The sequence below is a fragment of the Giraffa tippelskirchi genome, chromosome 11 (genome assembly GCF_054371585.1).
Source record: "Giraffa tippelskirchi isolate mGirTip1 chromosome 11, T2T-mGirTip1v1.2.pri, whole genome shotgun sequence".
In the NCBI taxonomy this organism is placed as follows: domain Eukaryota; kingdom Metazoa; phylum Chordata; class Mammalia; order Artiodactyla; family Giraffidae; genus Giraffa; species Giraffa tippelskirchi.
Genome location: NC_137285.1, coordinates 86884681 through 86905323, shown reverse-complemented (window position 1 = coordinate 86905323; position 20643 = coordinate 86884681). Strand labels below are relative to the sequence as shown.

The 20643-nt window shown below is 34.7% G+C and overlaps 1 protein-coding gene across 1 annotated transcript in view; it reads left to right on the top strand.

The window, feature by feature from the left end:
* The window catches only part of CNTN5 (contactin 5), a 1514795-nt gene that overhangs the window by 641594 nt on the left and 852558 nt on the right, over positions 1-20643 (top strand). Inside the window, exon 4 of the mRNA XM_081545335.1 lies at positions 7729-7853. Coding sequence (XP_081401461.1) covers positions 7799-7853 — 55 coding nt within the window. The 5' untranslated portion in view covers positions 7729-7798. The remainder of the gene's footprint in view (positions 1-7728; positions 7854-20643) is intronic.

The window sequence follows — 20643 nt, the reverse complement described above, 5'->3', positions numbered from 1 at the left end:
TCACCAAGATTTTTTTTTTTCCTTTCCATTCAGTCTCATGGTTTAAGAGTGAATTTTTTTCTTTACTATTCTCTAGGTAGAGTATCCCTTTGGAGATATATTTCTTATTCACCTTCGCTATAATCTAGAGGGCTTCCCTGGTGGCTCAGACAGTAAAGAATCTGTCTGCAATGCAGAAGATCTGGGTTTGATCCCTGGGTGGTGAAGATCCCCTGGAGAAGAGAATGACTACCCACTCTAGTACTCTTTGCCTGGAGAATTCCATGGACAAAATCCTGGATACAAGGAGTTTCCTATTTGAAGACCCATCTTATCTGGGCCCTAGGCTTTGAGTTTGGTCCCTAGACTTTGAGTTTGGTCCCATTCTCCCAGAGTAGTTGTGAACATCAACCTAAAGTTCAGTGGAATTTGATGAATAGCCTCACAGTGAAAGTTAGCTTCATTTTTCAACTTGCTATTTTTAGTTAGTTTTGATCTTTAATACATTTTTCCTTCTAAACTAGTTCATTGAAGCACTTAAATATTTTATAATATATTTTATATTATTTTTAAAAGGTTATGGCTCAGATGATAAAGAATCTGCCTGCAATGTGGGAGATGTGGGTTTGATTCCTGGGTTGGTAAGATCCCCTAGAGAAGGGAATGGCAACACACTCCAGTATTCCTGCCTGGAGAATTCCATGGACAGAGGAGCCTGGCTGGTCGCAGTCCATGGAGTTGCAGAATCGGACACGACTGGGCAACTAACACTTCACTGCTTCCAAAATTACTGAAGGGAAAGCTTCTGTTTTGATCCTAACTCAAGTCTTATCAGAATTGTCATGGAAGCTGGTGTCAGACTCAATTAGCCACAGTTCCACCTCCATCCTTTCCTTTTGCCAATCACCAGGTGACAGGAATTACAAAATATTTCTGACACCACATTCCTAGTGTGATTGTCATTTATTTTTTTCTAGTCCCTGTCCCCAATAAGTATACTATGTATTAATAATTACTCTTGAGTCATATTTTTCTTTACCCTTGTGTTTTAAATAAAATTAAAAGTTGTCCTGAAGTCTCAGAAGACTACTGCTGACCCTTCTTAAAACTTTGCTGTACACTTTTCCACAGGCAGATCAGCAGATCTCTAGAATCTGTTGGGATCAAGAGGAATTCTTAGATGAGAAAAATAGACCAGAATTGTGATTAGCTACCTACTATAGAAAACCATTAAAATATAATACCATATGTAAACACTATGAGCTCAGTCTTCCATCTGCCACCCATACCACTTTGTCCAGGATACAAAATGTAATTTATAATTCTTGTGATTCACAATGTCGTAATTCACTCTGATTATTTTTGAAGTGAGAATTCTGTGTATCCATCTCCTGCCTTTGCTGCTTGGTCCTCAAGAGACATATGATAGCAAACATAACAAGACCAACACACATTCTTTTTATTTTTTCTTGTAGGTTTTCTGCTGCATTTTATTTTATATTGTTTTGTACAGGTGCCTTGGGCTAGAAAAATTCAAGAACATCTAGAATACAACTTCCCATAATTTTTTTTTTTAATGATTCTTTTTATGAGTCCCTGGCCTTACTCAATCGTCAAAGTTTGTCTTCCAGCAAAAGTGCCACTAGCTTCAGCCTTAGCAAGAATCATTGTTGAGGTGGAGAATAAGTTACACAGAAAAAAAAGATAGTTGATCATCTTACTCTTTTCACTAAAATTTACACCTCGCCTGTCAAATGCTAATTGAAACAGAACCTTGACTCAATTTCTGTTGTTCTAACTTGCTAAGTAACTAAAAACCTTTATTGTCTCTTTAAATGAAAATAATTTGTAGCTATTTAGAAGCTGATGGTCAAGTAAACACACCTCTAGTTTACTCACTGCCACTATGTAAGTTGTATACTTACAAAGGTTCATTTTGTGATATTTGTTTGTAGAGGTTGTAGATGTTGATCTGATCAGATAATTCAAAGAAACATTATGCAAATCAATGACGTATGAGTATACCAAGAGTGAGAGCATTCAAAAAATAAAAATAAAAAAGATAAAACACAAAACAAAAGCTAATAGTCTTGGACAAACAATAAAATGAGTGACCTAGGACATACTATAAAATAGGTGTGTGTGAGATAACTGCATAAAATAAGACCTCAGGGATGCTGTCATTAGACAACTTCACATATCCTATACCACTCCAAAGAAATTTAAAAATTATATATGATGCATTGCAGACAAGACTTCTGTTGAAAAGGACTTACATAATGTTCAGATAAAATAAAGAATTTTTTCACCAGAATATTGAAAAACAGAAAAAAAAAATCTCATTCTTATATAAGATAGGCCAAAGGATATAGGGCTAAATAGTATTAGTTAAATGACAACATTTAATGTGTGTGTGTAAGATTTTAAATGATATTTTTACTAACCTAATACCAGCCCAATTGTGTCAGATAAGAGGATTTCTTGAGACTTTTGTAGAAATAGCTGGGGAATTATGTAAGCGATGATGGACCTTAAAAGTCAACCTTATTCTTATCCCAGTTCTGACTTTCACTAGTTGTATGATCTTGGGCAAGTTATCTTGATCAATAAGTAATGTCAAGTTAATTAATAGAGGTTGTATAAGTAAAGTCCATGATACAATGCCTCATATATAGGATTTCATACATGGTAACTGTTGTCAGTATTATGGAAATTTAGGGGATAATAATTTTTCTACTCGTATAAGCTTGTGCCAAATTATTTACTCAGTAGAGGTTCCAGTTTATTTAATAATTATTATTCAAAACAGTAACTGAATATCTACTGAAACCAACCAGATTCTCTTCTAGATGCTGGGTTTACAAAGATGAATGAGAAAAAAAATCTTGCTTTCACTGATATCACATTCCAGTAGGAAAAAAAGATAATTTAAAAGTAAATAAATAAATACAATAACTGTAAGCATTAATGATTGTTAAGAAGAAAAATAAAGTAGGAGCAATGTAAAGAAAGCCAGTGACAGGGCTGACAGGAAGCAAGGGGTGGCTATTTTAAGGGGAATGATCAAGAAAGGCCTGAGAACCAGAGTCTTCAGTGACTTAAAGCTCTACAGTCTGGAAAGAACTGATGGTGGAGGGGTCCAGGCAAAGGGAACTAGGAGGCCAAGGCATCAATGAGGATCAGCAAAAAAGTCAGCCTGGTGGGAATCTAGGATGCCCACAGGTGAAACCAGAAAGTTAGGCAGGGGCCATACTGGATTTGACCTTGAATGCTGTATGAGGAATTTGGATTTTATTTTAAGAATAAACCACTGAAACAGGGAAATTATGTAGCTTGATTTATGTTTGAAAATGTAATTCTGACTCCTGTGTGAATAACCAGTCAGAGGTCAAACTGAAGGAAACCTTTGCTGTAAAGTAGGAGAGAGAGACAGAGAAGGCAATGGCACCCCACTCCAGTACTCTCGCCTGGAAAATCCCATGGACGGAGGAGCCTGGTAGGCTACAGTCCATGGGGTCGCTAAGAGTCGGACATGACTGAGCGACTTCACTTTCACTTTTCCATTCATTCATTGGAGAAGGAACTGGCAACCCACTCCAGTGTTCTTGCCTGGAGAATCCGAGGGATGGCAGAGACTGCTGGGCTGCCGTCTATGGGATCACACAGAGTCGGACACGATTGAAGTGACTTAGCAGCAGCAGCAGCAGCAGCGGCAGGAGAGAGAGATTGGTAGACATTGATAGAAATCTCTCTCTTTCAGTATCTTCCTCTCTTTATGCACATTCACATACACAGGTCATTAACTAGGCAATTTCCTATATGTGTCTGTAAGAAGAAAAGCTAGCTTGCATTCACGTGGTGGCATACTGTTACTTGATTTATCTTTGTATAACATATGTTTAGCAATCCTATTTCAGACTCCAATTAAAGTGTGATGTTTTTAAATACTTGCCTGTGAGTTCAACTGCACAATGCATGTATTATTTATAATTTATGACCTAATGCTAATACAATGATCTACTTATTTTTACTTCACCTGCAAATATTTGCATTAAATTAGGAAAAAATACAAAGGAACAAGTCATTTCATACATTTTATTTGAATATCACAAGTGAAAATAAGTATGTATAGTAAACACTGAAATAACCTATTTAATAAGTTTAACAGAAAATATCCAGGTAGTCATATGTAACTTATTATTTATGCCTTTTCAATCTTGATAACAGTTTAATGTACAACTGTCACTTTCCAGTAAGGTATTTCTAAAATATACATCCTAATATGCTTTAGTAGCATTTATTAACTGATTATAATTTAACTTGGCATGTAGTAAGACTTAATATATGTCTGATTATTTACATTATTTTATTACCTCGATACAATTATTTTATTAAAGACATGGAATAAATGTGTTTTCCAGAGAAGCATATATAAACTTATTTTAGAACCTAAAGATTATTTCATTTACTGTTTTTTTACTTGAGAGACAGAGGGAGAAGAAAGCAAGCCAGCAAAAAGAAACTGTCAGTTAGGCATCTTAAAAAAGAACAGCTTTTAAAGAACTATTATTTTTGTGTGTTTAAGCCCCAGAGACCAAGCACTGATGTTTGAAAATGAATACAAACACACAACCACAGACACAAACACAGGATATTTTTCTCTTTAAAGAAATTTTTTTTTTAAATAAATTTATTTATTTTAGTTGGGGGCTAATTACTTTACAATATTGTAATAGTTTTTGCCATACATTGACATGAATCAGCCATGGGTTTACATGTGTTCCCCTTCCTGGACACCCCACCCACCTCCCTCCCCATCCCATCCCTCTGGGTCATCCCATTGCCCCGGCCCTGAGCCCTTGTCTCATGCATCGAACATGGAATGGTGTTCTGTTTCACATACGATAATATACATGTTTCAATGCTATTCTCCCAGAACGTCCCACCCTCACCTTCTCCCTCAGAGTCCATAAAATTGTTCTATGCATCTGTGTCTCTTATTCTGTCTCGCATATAGGGTTATCGTTACCATCTTTCAAATTCCATATATATGCATTAGTTTATTTAAAGTTTTTTTTTTATTTAAAGTTTATTTAGTTTATTTAGTTTAGTATATTTATTTAGTATATTTAGTATATTTATTTAGTTTAGTATAAAGTTTATTTAGTTTATTTAGTTTATTTAAAGTTTTTTTTATTTATTTAAATTTCTTTAAAGAAATTTTAACATAAAATATATTATTTTCATTATAAAATTCATTGTTCTTATATGAGAACTTAAAAATGTGCCTGGAATATAAGGATTTTTCTATAATGCCATGTTGAAAATGAAAACTGAACCTAAATATCATCTATCAGAAATGCCTTCCGTGAACCCTTACAACAATAACCTTCACTATCGTCTGCCCTCTTACTGTCCCTTCACTCTGTGTTGATTTTCTCACAGTATGAATCACTGTCTGATACTGATTCATTCATCCATGTGCTCATTTCTGTTCCAGGCAAAGTAAGACAATATCTTCTTGAATTTTTGCTGGGCACTTCTGCACTATTCCCAGCTCCTGCTGTCCTTACCAATGTATTTCTCTTTTGATGGCTCTGCCTCTATGCTACACTTACATCGCCCTGCTTATTTGCCTCATATTGTTGTTCAATTGCTAAGTCATGTTCAATTCTCTGCAACTCCATCGACTGTAGCCCACCAGGCTCCTCTGTCCATGGGATTCTCCAGGCAAGAATACTAGAGTGGGTTGCCATTTCCTTCTCCAGGGGATCTTCCTGACCCAGGGATCAAACCTGCATCTCCTGCATTAGCAGGTAGATTCTTTACCACTGAGCCACCAGGGAAGCCCTTATTTCCCTTATAGCCCATTGTTAACTTCTGTGTATCTGTGTGGGTGGCATGTGACCATGTATGCATGCACGTGTGTTTTCTCTTTGACATTTGCAGTGTACAGCATATAAATGCTCTGAAAATAGTTGCATTTTGATGAGGAATAAGACATCAGAGTGAAAATAGCTCAGTAGTGTCTGATTCTTTGCGACGCTATGGACTATACAAGTCTGCAGAATTCTCCAGGCCAAAATACAGGAGTGGGTAGCCTTTCCCTTCTCCAGAGGATCTTCCCCAACCTAGGGATCGAACCCAGGTCATCTGTTCTGCAGGCAGGTTCTTTACCACCTGAGCTACAAGGGAAACCCTAGGACATCAGAAGATACTGTAAATAGAGAAGAAAAGTACCAATTTTCAAGATGTGGACTGAGCTCATCAAAATAAGTTAAGCAAACTGTATAAATATCTCAGAACTCACATGATCTGATAAAGACCTATTTCATCATGGATTGATAATTCACTTATTTAAATATGCAGTTTTCATAAATCATAATTGTTATTCTAACAACTTTAAGTCTCTATTATGTGTGAAGTGCTGTCTTTCTTCTTTTCCTTTCTGGTAAAAAGCAGTGTATAAATAATGAAAATATTTTAAACTTTAAAAATTTGTGGTAAGGTCATTTTGTGCTTCAAACTATTTATTTCTGATTTTTACTTAGAAAAAAATAGATGATGAAAAGTATATTTTTGAAGAGGGTGTCTATGAAGCAAGTCTTATAACTCATTAACTTTTTCTCCATTAGTGATCCCTCACCTTGTGATTAAAGTATATTTTGAAGGCTTAGATTTTAAAATATAAATGAAATGGAACTAACATTTGAGTAGAAGACTCACTAATGAGATTTCCCTCTTTGGGTCTGTCTATATTGAATTGACCTAACTAGGGGAGAAATGCTTTTCTATATTTTTTAAATGTTTGCTAAATGAAAGAGATGACCTGAAATTCTAAGTCTGTTGGGAAGAACCAGTTGCAAAGAAGCAGCTGTTATTTAAAATCAACACTCTGTACAATTAGTTGCCTTTGGCTAAGGGCACCGATAACTGACACCTGAAAACGCAGACATTGCTTGTCTATTATAAGAATTTCCAGTGTACATTTTCAAGTTTTTGAGTATTAAGTTTTATGCTGGAATTCTGTATTTTCATGTTTGTTGTGTGTTTCAGGACAGATAAAGGAATCAAGGGACATTAATGTGCTATACTAGTTATTGTTATAAAAATGGCATTAGACAAAAAGTGTTAAATATTCATGAAAATCCTAATTTCCCTTAGGTTCTGGCTAGCAAAGGATGCTGAGAAAATAACTCACAAAAAAAGGAACTATAATACAGTACAGATAATCACAGGAGTTATAAACAAAGGCAGTCGACATTAATAATTAAATGAGAAAAATTCCATGTGGAGTTTTAGATGAGCTACAAACACAATATGTAAAATCACTTGCTTAACTGATCATTAGTTATGTTCTAGACTAGAGGAGTATATATTAATGTAACTGGTTCTTCTACCCTATTTTTCTACTCCAATAATTTGTCTAGCATAATAAATGTAGCTATTATACATTCCCTGTGAGAAAAAATCATCCCCATTAGAACCTGATGTTTTTATTATCTATGAGGGAGTATTCAATATAAATAAATGTGATAGGGAAGGTTTATCACTTTTCCAAAGTTTTTGTGTTGTGCATTCATTTTAATGGAAATTTTATTATTATTGTCAATATACAAGTATATATTAATCTGACCCTGGCACTGAAAGTTATTTATCACTTTATTATGAGATTTTTGGTTTCTGTTTGTCTTTTTGTTCGTTTATTTTCTTTTCTCAATTTTTGAAAAGTATTATCTGTCTCAACAGGGCATTTTTTAATGAAGAAACATCAGAGCCGCTAAATACACTGGGACACGGACAATCCTAGACACCAAGGATGGCTTCCTCTTGGAAACTTATTCTGTTTCTGTCAGTCACTGGGTGTCTTTCAGGTAAAAAAGCCTGCCTTATGTATCAAATAAAAATATAAAGATCTTCATTAAATACAGCCTCAGGTGTTCATTTAAACTTATATCATGATTCACCCTTTACAACAAAAGAAGATAAAACAACCCTTAAACTTCTGTTAGCACTGCACATATAATAAGGTATGTAGAAAAATGTCATATAAATGTTAGTAAAATAAGTATCCATCCCATCTTATTGACTTTAATTTATAATCTGAACCATCATTATAAAATATGGGTAGAGACAATTGTGAAAACTTGAAAAATAAGTGAATAGTTTCAGACATTCAAAGTTTAAATGAACACCCTGGTCCATCATGATTATAGCTACTTACAAAAGATATGAAGTCTTTAAATACTATATCCTATCAGGTTCTTTCTGTGCAATATTATCAGCTTTTTTGATGATCTGGTCTTCCTTTCCTCTTGTCAATACCATTGTCTTCTTGAACTGATAAAGTAACTGAGAGAAATGAGGTTGGATTTACAAGATGAAATAAAACATACTCAGCTAAAGATTGAATTTCAACTAAACAGCAAATAATTACTTTAGTTCCAGTATGTTCCATGCAATACGTTATTTTATCAAAATTGTAATTTTAACAAGTATCCAATGTTTTTGTTAATAAATAATAAACTGATGATGCCAGATGGAGGAAGAGTGGTAGATTGTAATATAACTCCAAAGTTTTATTTTCATGCACTGACCCAACTTATCCCTCCACAATAAACTGTCACTTCAAAGGAGGTATTTTATCTTAGTCATGGAAAGACAAAATTTGTCAGCCTGAGGTGGTGTCCCTGATGGCCTGATCGCTAGATTTGCAGCTCATAAGGGAATCTAGGTGCTGTTCTTTCCAGTGAAATGAGGCTGAGCTTGGAGGTAAGTTGCTATTCAAATATTATAGATGAAGACTAAAGTGTCAAAAACAAAAGCCATTTCTAATTTTTGCATAAGATTTGATCTTTAATCATCTGCATTTGATATGAAGCACATATGTATATATATATATTAGTTATTTTTGAAACATGAATTCATCTGCTGTTTAAATAAAACTGATTAGATACTTGAAACCATACCTTATCAAGGATAATTATTTTTGAAACCTTTTTTTCACCTTCACCTTCTTATTTAAACAAATTATTCTAGAAGTACAGCCCTTATTAATGCTCTTGTTACTTGGCAACATTTGCATTCAGTCTTTATTATTCTCTTATTATTTTTCTTCAGTTGTTTTTTTTTTTTTTTTCCTGGTTATCTATTTGACTATCACATTACAGGACCTATTTTGTGTGGTGATGATTATTATTACAGATAATGTAGGTTATCAAGGTCATAAGCATATTTCATGTTGATGACATTATTTGAACCAACAAAACTGATTGAAAAAATAATAGAAGACCCGGATTGTGTTTGCTCTTTGTTCTATTTATTCATTTTTTAATGCATGGAGTATCTTTGCTGTGTTTAAGAAGGAAACATAGAACTCTTACACAACCTTAGGTTTAAAAACTGGCTATTGGAGCAATGAAAATTTGACAGCTTTCATAGGGATATACAACTTTATATTAAAAATACAGTCATAATTGTAACAATAATAAGATACCATTATACATATCAGAATGGCTAAGATCCAGAAAAAACAATGATAGTTGCTCTTGAGGATGCAGAAAACATGAGCTTCGTTAATTGCTGGTAGGGAGGCAAAATGATACAGCCACTTTGGGAGACAGTTTGGCAGTGTTTACAAACCTAAATTGTCTTACCTCTAATGAAGCAATTGAACTACCAGGGATTTATCTAACTGATTATAAAATTTATGGCATACAAAATACCCACACACAAAAAGTTTACAGAAACTTTAATAATCATCATCAAAAACTGGAAATAACCAAGATGCCCTTCAATAAGTTAATAAAATGTAGAAATTTTATATAATGCTATATTACTCAGTAATAAAAATAAATGAACTGTCAACTCATGCAAACACATGAATGAATACTATATGCATATTGCTAAGTGAAAGAAGCCAGTCTGAATAGGTTGCACACTGTATGTTTCTTTTTTATATGATCTTTTGAAAGGGAAAGACTATAGAGAGTACACAGATCCATGATTTCCAGGGCTTGAGGTTAGGGGATCACCAAATAAGTAAAGGAAGTATAGGCATTTTCAGCTTGGTAAAACTATTCTGTGTGATACTGTAGTGGTGGAAAAATAACACACATTTATGAAAACCAATAGTACTTATAACACAAAGAAAATCTTAATGTACATAATTTAAAAAAATCTCATTGTAGTTTTGATTTGCATTTCTCTAATAATGAGCAATGTTAAGCATCTTTTCATGTGTTTGTTAGCCATCTGTATGTCTTCTTTGGAGAAATGTCTGTTTAGATCTTTTTCCCACTTTTTGATTGTGTTGTTTGTTTTTCTGGTATTGAGTAGTGTGAGCTGCTTGTATATTTTGGAAATTAATCCTTTGTCAGTTATTTTATTTGTTATTATTTTCTCCCATTCTGAGGACTGTCTTTTCACCTTGCTTATAGTTTCCTTTGCTGTGCAAAAGCTTTTAAGTTTAATCCAGTCCCACTTCTTTACTTTTGTTTTTTATTTCCATTACTCTAGGAGGTGGGTCATAGAGGATCCTGATTTGATTTATGTCATACACAATGGAATATTACTCAGCCATAAAAAAGAATGCATTTGAGTCAGTTCTAATGAGGTGGATGAACCTAGAACCTATTATACAGAGTGAAGTGAGTCAGAAAGAGAAAGATAAATACCATATTCTAACACATATATACGGAATCTAGAAAAATGGTACTAAAGAATTTATTTACAGGGCAACAATGGAGAAACAGACATAGAGAATAGACTTATAGACATGGGGATAGGAAGGAAAGGGTGAGGTGTATGGAAAGAGTAACATGGAAACTTATATTACCATATATAAATGGATAGCCAATGGGAATTTGCTGTCTGGCTCAGGAAACTGAAACAGGCTCTGTATCAACCTAGAGGGGTGGGATGGGGAGGGAGATGGGAGGGAAGTTCAAAAGGGAGGGGATATATGTGTACCTATGGCTGATTCATGTTGAGGTTTGACAGAAAACAGCAAAATTCTGTAAAGCAATTATCCTTCAATAAAAAAAATAAATTAATTAAAAAATAATAATAATTTAGGAGGTTAGAGGATCTCAGGATGAAATGCAGAATATAACAAAGATTCTATTACAAATGCATTTTTGTACATGTACATTTTGGTACAGGTTACAAAGCAATCTCTACTTAGGGGAGGAGGGGGAAAAAAGAGACTGATCCACATAACTTTCAAACAAACTGTTTTTGAGACTGTACTCTAGTTAAGAATGCTATTTCTCTGTGTTAGCAACTCTAAAAGCTCATACATGGAGTTCAACAATTAAGTCAATGGATGGCAGATGGTGAGAGCCAACTGTCTCATTGTTGAAGTGGGAGGTCACCGATGAGCAAGAGAAGAAGGCTAGAATGATCCAGGTGATAATGGTTTAGAGTTGGGAGACTTCAGTATGAACTCATGTTCAGCTTACTGTAGATACAAATGGTTACATATGACAAGTATTTATAGCCATGTGTATGTATAGCTCGGAGAAGGCAATGTCACCCCACTCCAGTACTCTTGTCTGGAAAATCCCATGGACGGAGGAGCCTGGTAGGCTACAGTCCGTGGGGTTGCGAAGATTCGGACATGACTGAGTGACTTCACTTTAACTTTTCACTTTCATGCACTGGAGGAGGAAATGGCAACCTACTCCAGTGTTCTTGCCTGGAGAATCCCAGGGACGGGGGAGCCTGGTGGGCTGCCATCTATGGGGTCGCACAGAGTCGGATACGACTGAAGCGACTTCGCGGCAGCAGCATATGTATAGCTATGTATATATGGCCACATATATATATATATATATATATATATATATCCAATAACTGTCATATTGATATAAATAAGTGCTTGAATAATTAAAAGAATAGACAAGATTCCCATGTAGGTAAATTTCAAATAATTTATGTAGATGCTATGTTCTCAAGGAGATGCAATGTAACTCGCCCTTCTTTAACTGTGGACTGCACACAGTGAGTTGTTTCCAAAATGTCGGAATGGAAAGGGGGGATTATAAAGGTAGCATTACAGTGGAGAAAGCTGATAAGGACTGCATCAACCCAATGATGAATAAGGCCAGTATCAGCAGAAATAGCATTTACCCTGGATATTTTGTGATGAGAATGGCACCTGCTTTCTGTGGTTTTCCTTCTTAAAGCATGTGACTCTCATTTGATTATGAGAAAAACATCAGAAAAAATCCCAACTAAAGAGCATTCTATGAAACATTTGGACCATGATCTTCAATATTTTCAAAGTCATAAAAAACTAGGAATGTTGGAGAAACTGTCACAGAAAGGAAGGCTAAGGAAGCATAATAAATAAGTGAGCCTGGGTAGGATTCTGCAGAAGAAAAAAAATATGTAAAAACCAAGGAAATCTGAATAAAGTACGTACTTCAGTTAAAAATAAAATATCAATACCAGTCTATTATTTGTAACAAATGTACAATATTAATATAAGATATTAATAAACAGGAGAACTGGTTGTGAGTTTATGGAAAAAATGGACTAAGCATAGCACTCTAAATGTTTCATCTAGACAAAATATTGATATGGCTAGAACCCAAAATAAGACAGTAGTGAAGAGCATCAACAGGAGATGAGAGATTCAAAATTGTTTGTCAATAAAATATATAGAAGTTGGTAAATGATTAAATCTTTTGTCTTAGAAGAAATAGTTAAGGTTCTCTGTTTGCTTATGGAGTAGATGATATTGCCATTTGCCTGGGTACTGAATTAAAAAGAGAGTGAAGTTTAGAGTGAGGAAATACTGAACTAAGTAATGCACATGTTGAGCTTCAAGTATCTGTGACACACCCGGATGGAGATGTTTAAGAAAGATGACTGAGCTAAAAGTTAAGTATGGATGAAACTGAAGCTCTGGGAAGGAAAATAATCACCCAAGGGTTATGTAGATAATGAGGAGTCCTAAGGCAAGGAAAAAATTCTGAGAAGCATGCACTAAAGAGGCAAGAAAGATATAAGTTGAAATGGATGGAGAGTGAGTTGGAGGAAACTCTAAAGTGTGATGGCTTCCCGGTTACTAAGCAGTAAAGTATCCTGCTGCAATGCAGAAGACCACAGGTTCCATCCGTGGGTGGGAAAGATCTGCTGGGGGAGGTCATGGCAACCCACTCCAATAGTCCTGCATGGAGAATCCCATGGATAGTGGAGCCTGGCGGGCTATAGTCCATAGGGATGCAGAGAGTTGGACATGACTGAAGCAACTGAGCATATATGCATGCTAGGAAAGTGATAATGGACCAGGTCTAGAGACAGAGTGGTCAGCAGTGGCAATGCTGTAGGAAGGTTACATCAGATTAGCATTAAAACCATTTTCTTTTAATGCTAATGAAAGTTATCTTTAACAAAGTAGTGGGATAATCTGTCCTATAATAACGAGCTGTGAAATGATTTGTATAGGAGGAAAATTAGGTAATTTCTATTAATTTTGTTTTCTGAGAGGCTGAACTGAGGAAGAAAAAGAGGGAAAAAATGACAGATAACTTGGAAAAGAGCATTTCAGGAAGGAGTGAATTACATTTCTACATTTGTGGGTGTGTACTTTAAGACTAGAGAACTGCTGGTTACAGAAATTCAATCTACATAGTATATTAAATGCGCATTTATTGTATAGTGGACTAATTAGCTTTGAAAGTGAAAATGTTAGTTGCTCAGTCACGTCCGACTCTTTCTGATACTATGAACTGCAGCCCGCCATGCTCCTCTGTCCATGGAATTCTCCAGACAAGAATGCTGGAGTAGGTTGTCATGCCCTTCTCCAGGTTTAACTCCACAACAAACCACCCTTAAATTTATTAACTTAGTAACAACAACAAAAACTGCAGAAATACTCTTTTTCACAGTTCTGAAAGTCAGCTTGTTGTTTTCGTCTGGTTTGGGCAGGTTCAGCTGATTTCTGTAGTCTCCAAGAGGCTCGTAAGAGTAGGACTGGATGGTGTCATTTGTGGTCTCAGCCATGCTGCCGGTGATTGGCTCCTAGAAAGGCAGTGTGGATAACCTGGTCATGCATCTGATCACTTGGTGGTCTAGACTATATGACACCATCTAATTTGCAAGCATATTTCAAACCACTGTGTCATGTTTACTAATGTCTCATTGACCAAATCAAATCACATGGGCCAAGACCAGATTCAAGGGGTAGAAAAAGTAGATTTGATCTCTTGAAGAGACTAGCTATAAAAGCATAGTGTGAAGAATATGAATACCGTATCACTAACTATAGGCATGTGCTGTATAGTGGATCTCTAGGAAGTATGCATGTTGTATAATTGAAACTCTGTACCCTTTGCCTAACACTTCCTGTTTCCCCCACTCTCTCCAGCTCTTGGTTACTACCATTCTACTCTGATTCTATAATTTTGATGATTTTAGATTACTCATATAAGTGGTATGCTTTAAAAATTTGCTAAGATGGTAGATCTTAAGTACTCTTACCACAAAATAACAATGGTAACACCAACATTAACAACACTGATAATAAAATATAAAGAAGGCAGGAGAAAACTTTTGGAGGTGATGGATATGTTTATTGCATAGATGGTGGTGATTTCATGGGTATATACTTATTGCATACTCATCAATTTGTATACACTAAATATTTATAGCTTATTATATATCCGTCATACCTCAGTAAAGTGGTTTTGAGTGTGCATAAGACAGTAAAAGTACCCATGCCTAGTTTTGAGCTCTACCTCATATTTATTGATACCTCTGAATGTTTTTTTTATAATTAATTAATTTATTTTATTTATTTATTTATTTTTGTTTTTGTTTTTTTAATTAGTTTATTTTCTATTTTTTAATTTTGCAATATTGTGTTTGTTTTGCCATACATTGACATGAGTCCACCATGGGTGTACATGTTTTCCCCTTCCAGAACCCCCCTTCCACCTCCCTCCCCATCCCATCCCTCCAGGTCATCCCGGTGCACCAGCCCCGAGCACTCCGCATCATGCATTGAACCTGGACTGGCGATTCATTTCACATATGATAGTTTACATGCTTCCATGCCATACAAATAATAATAATCTTGTTTTAGTCAACAGTAAATAAAAAGGAATTTCTTTGTATCTTTATTTCTGAAACTCACAGTGCAAGCACTGTGATCTAATAACCTTATTAGCTGAGCTTAAAAAAGCTTTCAAGATCAGTCAAACTATTTTCATCAATATGGAATTAATGAAGTGCAGTAAAATTCAAGCTTTTCAGGATAGAATGTGTGAAATCCTTCGAGGGAGGAATCCTAATCACTAAATCCAGTTATGAGTACACATGTGACAAGAAGCATCAACATTTCAACCTCTACCTGCCAAAGGCCATGTCCTTGTATTCTCTAAAAGTGATTCTTCAAAGGTATACCATCTTCCAAATATGTGTAGAGATAGTGATTGGAGCAGACAGTAAGGTTCAGGATTTATAAGCAGCTTGACTGACATTCCAGAGGTCTTTGTAAACTGCTTTTCATTCAAGTCTCCATGCTGAAAGGAGTAAACTATAGCAACAAAAGTTAAAGGGTTTAGTTTTTCTGCTCTATTATGTGGATTAGTCTATTCAATGGATTTTCTAATCACTACATTCCTTTTGAAATGTGACTCGTAATTATTTAAATTTCTTTTTAAATGTTTAACAGTTGGGGAAATCTATTGCAATGATATTTATTGCAAATAGATTTGTTTCTGTGAAATAGAATGGTCTGATAGGACCCTGAGATTAGGGGAGATTGTACATGTAAGACATGTCATATACAAATATTTATTTTTAATATGTATTATTAGAATAATTCTAATTGAAAGCAACTATTCTTAGATTCATTAACACACACTCTTTTGTTTGAAGATTTTTGAAAAATATTTTTGCACTCCCCAATACTAGCATATATTTGTTAACATCATGAGTCTATTTATATATTTCTGGCAAGGGTATAGACTTAATATATAATTTGATTTATCAAAGCTAAATATGTCTATATCTCTTCTAAATTTAAAATTGTATTCATCTTACTGCATTTATAAATCTTTAAATGAAAAATAACTTGGAGATCATGAGGTCCAATTCCTTGTACTTGGGCAAGTAAGATATTGTTCCCTCTCAATAGGGATGAGGCTCAGGGAGATTCTGTCACTTGCCCAACATCACATATGTGATAACCAGTGGGGGAATAGGGAGAAAGCTGCCTCCTATAGCAACGCTTTCAACATAATAGGTAACACGAAGGTGAGGCAAAAGAGGAAATCCACTTGCTCAAAGCTGCACTGACCTCCTTCTACGTAAGTACATCTAGTTACTTTCCCTGGATTACTTTCAGATGCTTTTGATATGAGCTGTATTGCTTTAAACAACGACCTCTCTACAGGAAACAGCAAATTCTATAAAGCAATTATCCTCCAATAAAAAATGAATTAATTAAAAAAGACCTCTCAAATAAAGCACTTTTTTTTTCCTCTACTTTGACCCCATTCTCCTCCATTGGGTTAAATCCATTTTATTGGAAAGGTGACAGTCTGTTCTTTCTGCCACAAGGATGATACACTATTGAACAGAGAATGTCTGCCATTGATAAGCTTACACAAATACTCTTCTTCTTCTTGCTGGCAGTGTGGTAAATAGCACAGAACTTTGTCACTGTCAGCAAGTGCTGCCTAGGAACTTTAAAAGAAATATGAAGACAAAAGTGTTACTGAAAACAGGTGCCTGAAAATATTAAGTCTGACTGTCCTACGGCAGGTGAGAGAGAGAAATGGATTATGGCCCCTCTGTGATCATTTTGAAATTATGCATGTGCACATTGAATTGGTCCCCCAGGAAGTCATGATGATAACAGAGCCTACTTCAGTGCAGGAAACCAAGCTGACTCTTATCAGCTGTGCACTGGTGGTATTAGATGTGTAATTAATCAGAATACAATTTAATTTCTCCTTGTGAGCAAGGTGGTAGGCGGCAGGTGAGGGGTAAGTGTCTCTTAATTTAGAGAGTTTTATTTGTTATTTTTATCTTAATGACAAAGAAAATGTTAAAAGTTATCTAAAATTGTCAGTAATTCCTGAGATGATATAAAATTAAACCATCAACTAAAGAAAGCCAAATTCAGCATCCTCAAGAAATGAGAGTAAATATTAATAAATGTTCTCAGTAGTTTTGAGATTAAACAGAGAGTAAACTAATTTATTAGGTCATCTAAATGTTATTTATCTTACATAAACTATATTAAAAATATTTTTCCACTTGATTTTGGTTAAGGAGAAAGCAATATACATCAAAGTATGTTTTAATCTAGAAAGTACCATAAAAGTAACCTAATGCTTCTTAAACTAGACTAACATTACTATTTCAACAATGATAAATATTTGCTAATAGAAAATTAATCATGTACATTGGTTCTCTTTGTTGTTTGTTATGATCAAAATGTGTGTTGTATCAAGTACCCACAGGAACATATATTTAATTGTTCACAATATCATTTTTTACACAGAGATAAATTTATACCATGGTAATACAACACTGAAATATGTTTATTTTTGGTGGTGATTGTCTTAGCTCTTAGCATGGGCTTCAGAGGAGCTACACCCATGCAGTAATTTGAGTAATTGTTAACAAGAAAGCAGCTACTTTTTTGTATCTCTTTGTTTCATATACAAGTCAATTCTGTCTGTAAAATGGAGAGAGAGTTAAATTCACTGAGTACCAAGGCAAGCTGGACACTCTTGTGATACAGAAGAAATGCAAGGAAAATTTTCTGTTATCCTTAACTTTAAATAAATTGTTTAGGTTTCTCGGGATACAAATTCTGAAAATATAACATACATGACTAGTTGTTGAGAATGAAAAAGGGTTAAGTGCTATATAGTCTTATGTTTATTTTGGCTCTTGGGAATATCTTATTTTTAATAGTTAATCAAATTAACTGCAGATTTCTTGAAATTTAGTCAACTTCTGTATTTGGAAATATTTATTTGATAGAAGTGTCAAATACAATAATTTTTTTCTTTCCAGCATTTGAAAAACAAATGTTTTCCATTCTAATTTTCAGTGTTGTTTTAACACTGAAATTTTTCAGAGAACTTAGCTATTCCTAATGATCTGTTTATGATGGTGTCTAGGTTGCAGCATGACCTTAACTGACTGTGGGTTTAGAGTATGGTGGGGCCATCCAGATGGTGATGATTTGGGATAAATTTGGTTCTAAGTGATGATCTTTTCCTTTTTAGTACTTGCATATTTTGTGATTGTAATTTTACAGGTTTAAATAAAAATTATAAGGTCATCTTCTATATAAAACAGAGGCAGTATATTTTATTTGATGTTCCATACACAGGATCTAGCATAATACTTTCTATAAGTATGGGTACCTCTTTGTAAGTGAATTAAAGGAAACAATTAATTATTTGATTTTTTTCTTCTGTTAAGAGAGGCATAAGTTATGCTTTTGGTTAATTTCTGGTTAAAAAACATCCAGAAGGGATGAATGACTTTGGATTCTAACCTGATCATTCTGATGTGTGGATATATGTTTTTTATTGAAGTATCCTTGATTTGCAATACTATATCAATTTCAGTTCAGTTCAGTTGTCCAGTTATGTCCGACTCTTTGTGACCCCATGGACCACAGCACACCAGGCCTCCCTGACCATCACCAACTCCCGGAGTTACTCAAACTCATGTCCATTGAATCATTGATGCCATCCAACCATCTCATCCTCTATCATCCCCTTCTCCTCCCGCCTTCAGTCTTTCACAGCATCAGGGTCTTTTCCAATGAGTCAGTTCTTCACATCATGTGGACAAAGTTTAGGTTTATAACATAGTGAATGCATATTTTATAAAGTATACTCCACTTAAAGTTATTACAAAATAATGGTCATGTTTCCCTGTGTGGTACAATATACCCTTGTTGCTTATCTATTTTATACATAATAGTTTGTGTCTCTTAATTCCATGCCCAATCTTGCCAATCCTCCCTTCCCTCTACCCACTGGTAACTGTTAGTTTGTTCTCTATATCTGTGAATCTATTTCTGATTTGCTATATGTATATATTCATTTGCAATATTTTTGATTCCACAAGTAAGTGATAATATATTTGACTTTCTCTGTCTTACTTATTCCACTAGAATAATTCTCTTTGAAAGTTGCTCAGTCATGTCTGACTCTTTGCGACCCCATGGACTCTACAGTCCTTGGAATTCTCCAGGCCAGAATACTGGAGTGGATAGTCTTTCCCTTCTCCAGGGAATCTTCCCAACCCAGGGATCAAACCCAGGTCTCCCACATTGCAGGTGAATTGTTTAGCAGCTGAGCCACCAGGGAAGCCCATAATTCTCTCTCGATCCATCCAAGTTACTGCAAATGGCAGAATGCCATTTTTTATAGGTGGATAATATTCCATTGTGTGTGTGTGTGTGTGTGTGTATATATATATATATATATACACACACACATGTGTATATATATACACATACCGTATCTTCTCTAATGGACACGCTGTTTCCATGTCATGACTATTCTAAATGACACTTCTGTGAACACTGTGGTGCAGACATATTTTTAACTTAGTGTTTTTGTTTCTTCAGATACATACCCAGGAATGGAATTGCTGGATCATATGGTAGTTCTGCTTTTAGTATTTTGAGGAATTTCCCATACTATTTCCCGCAGTGACTGTACCAGTTTATATCCCCACCTGCAGTGTCCTTTTTTCCATGTCTTCATCATTTCCTGTTTATATTTGTTATTTTGATAAGTGTGAGGTGATTTCTCATTTTAGTTTTGAAATGCATCTCCCTGATGATTAGCACCATTGAGTATCTTTTCAAGTGCCTGTTAGCCATCTCTGTATATTCTTTGGTAAACATTATTTCAAATCCTCTGCCTATTTTTAATCAAGTTTTTTTTTTTCATTTTTTTTCAATATTGAGTTGTAAGAGCTGTTTATATATTTTAGATATTAACCCCATATTTGTCATATCACTTGAAAATATTTTCTCTCATTCAGTAGTTTGTCCTTTTGTTTTGTTGATGGTTTCCTTTGCTGTGCAAAATCTTTCCAGTTTAATTAGGTCTCATTTCTTTATTTTTGCTTTTATTAATTTTCCTTTGGAGACAGATCCAAACTATATTGCTACAATTTCTGTCAAAGAATTTTCTGCCTATTTTCTCTTCTAGAAGTTCTGTGGTTTCAGGTATTACAATTACGTCTTTAATCCATTTTGAGTCTATGTTTGTATATAATGTGCAGAAACATTTTAATCTCATTTTTTTAACATGTAGCTGTCCAGTTTTCCCAGTATCACTTATTTAAGTTTCTATCTTTTCTTCATTGCATCTTCTTCCCTTCCTTGTCATCAATTAATTGACCATAATGTAGGGATGTATTTCAGGGAATGTACATTATTCCATTGATCAATGTGTCTATTTTTGAGCCAGTACCATGTTGTTTTGATTATTTTAGCTTTGTAGTACATGTGGAGACTAAGCAACATGTTACTTTTAAAACAATGGGTCAATAAAGAAATCAAAGAAGACATAAGAAAATACATGGAGACAATGGAAATGGAAACACAACTTTCTAAAATCTTTGTGTTGTGTTGTGTGTTCAGTCATGTCCAACTCATTG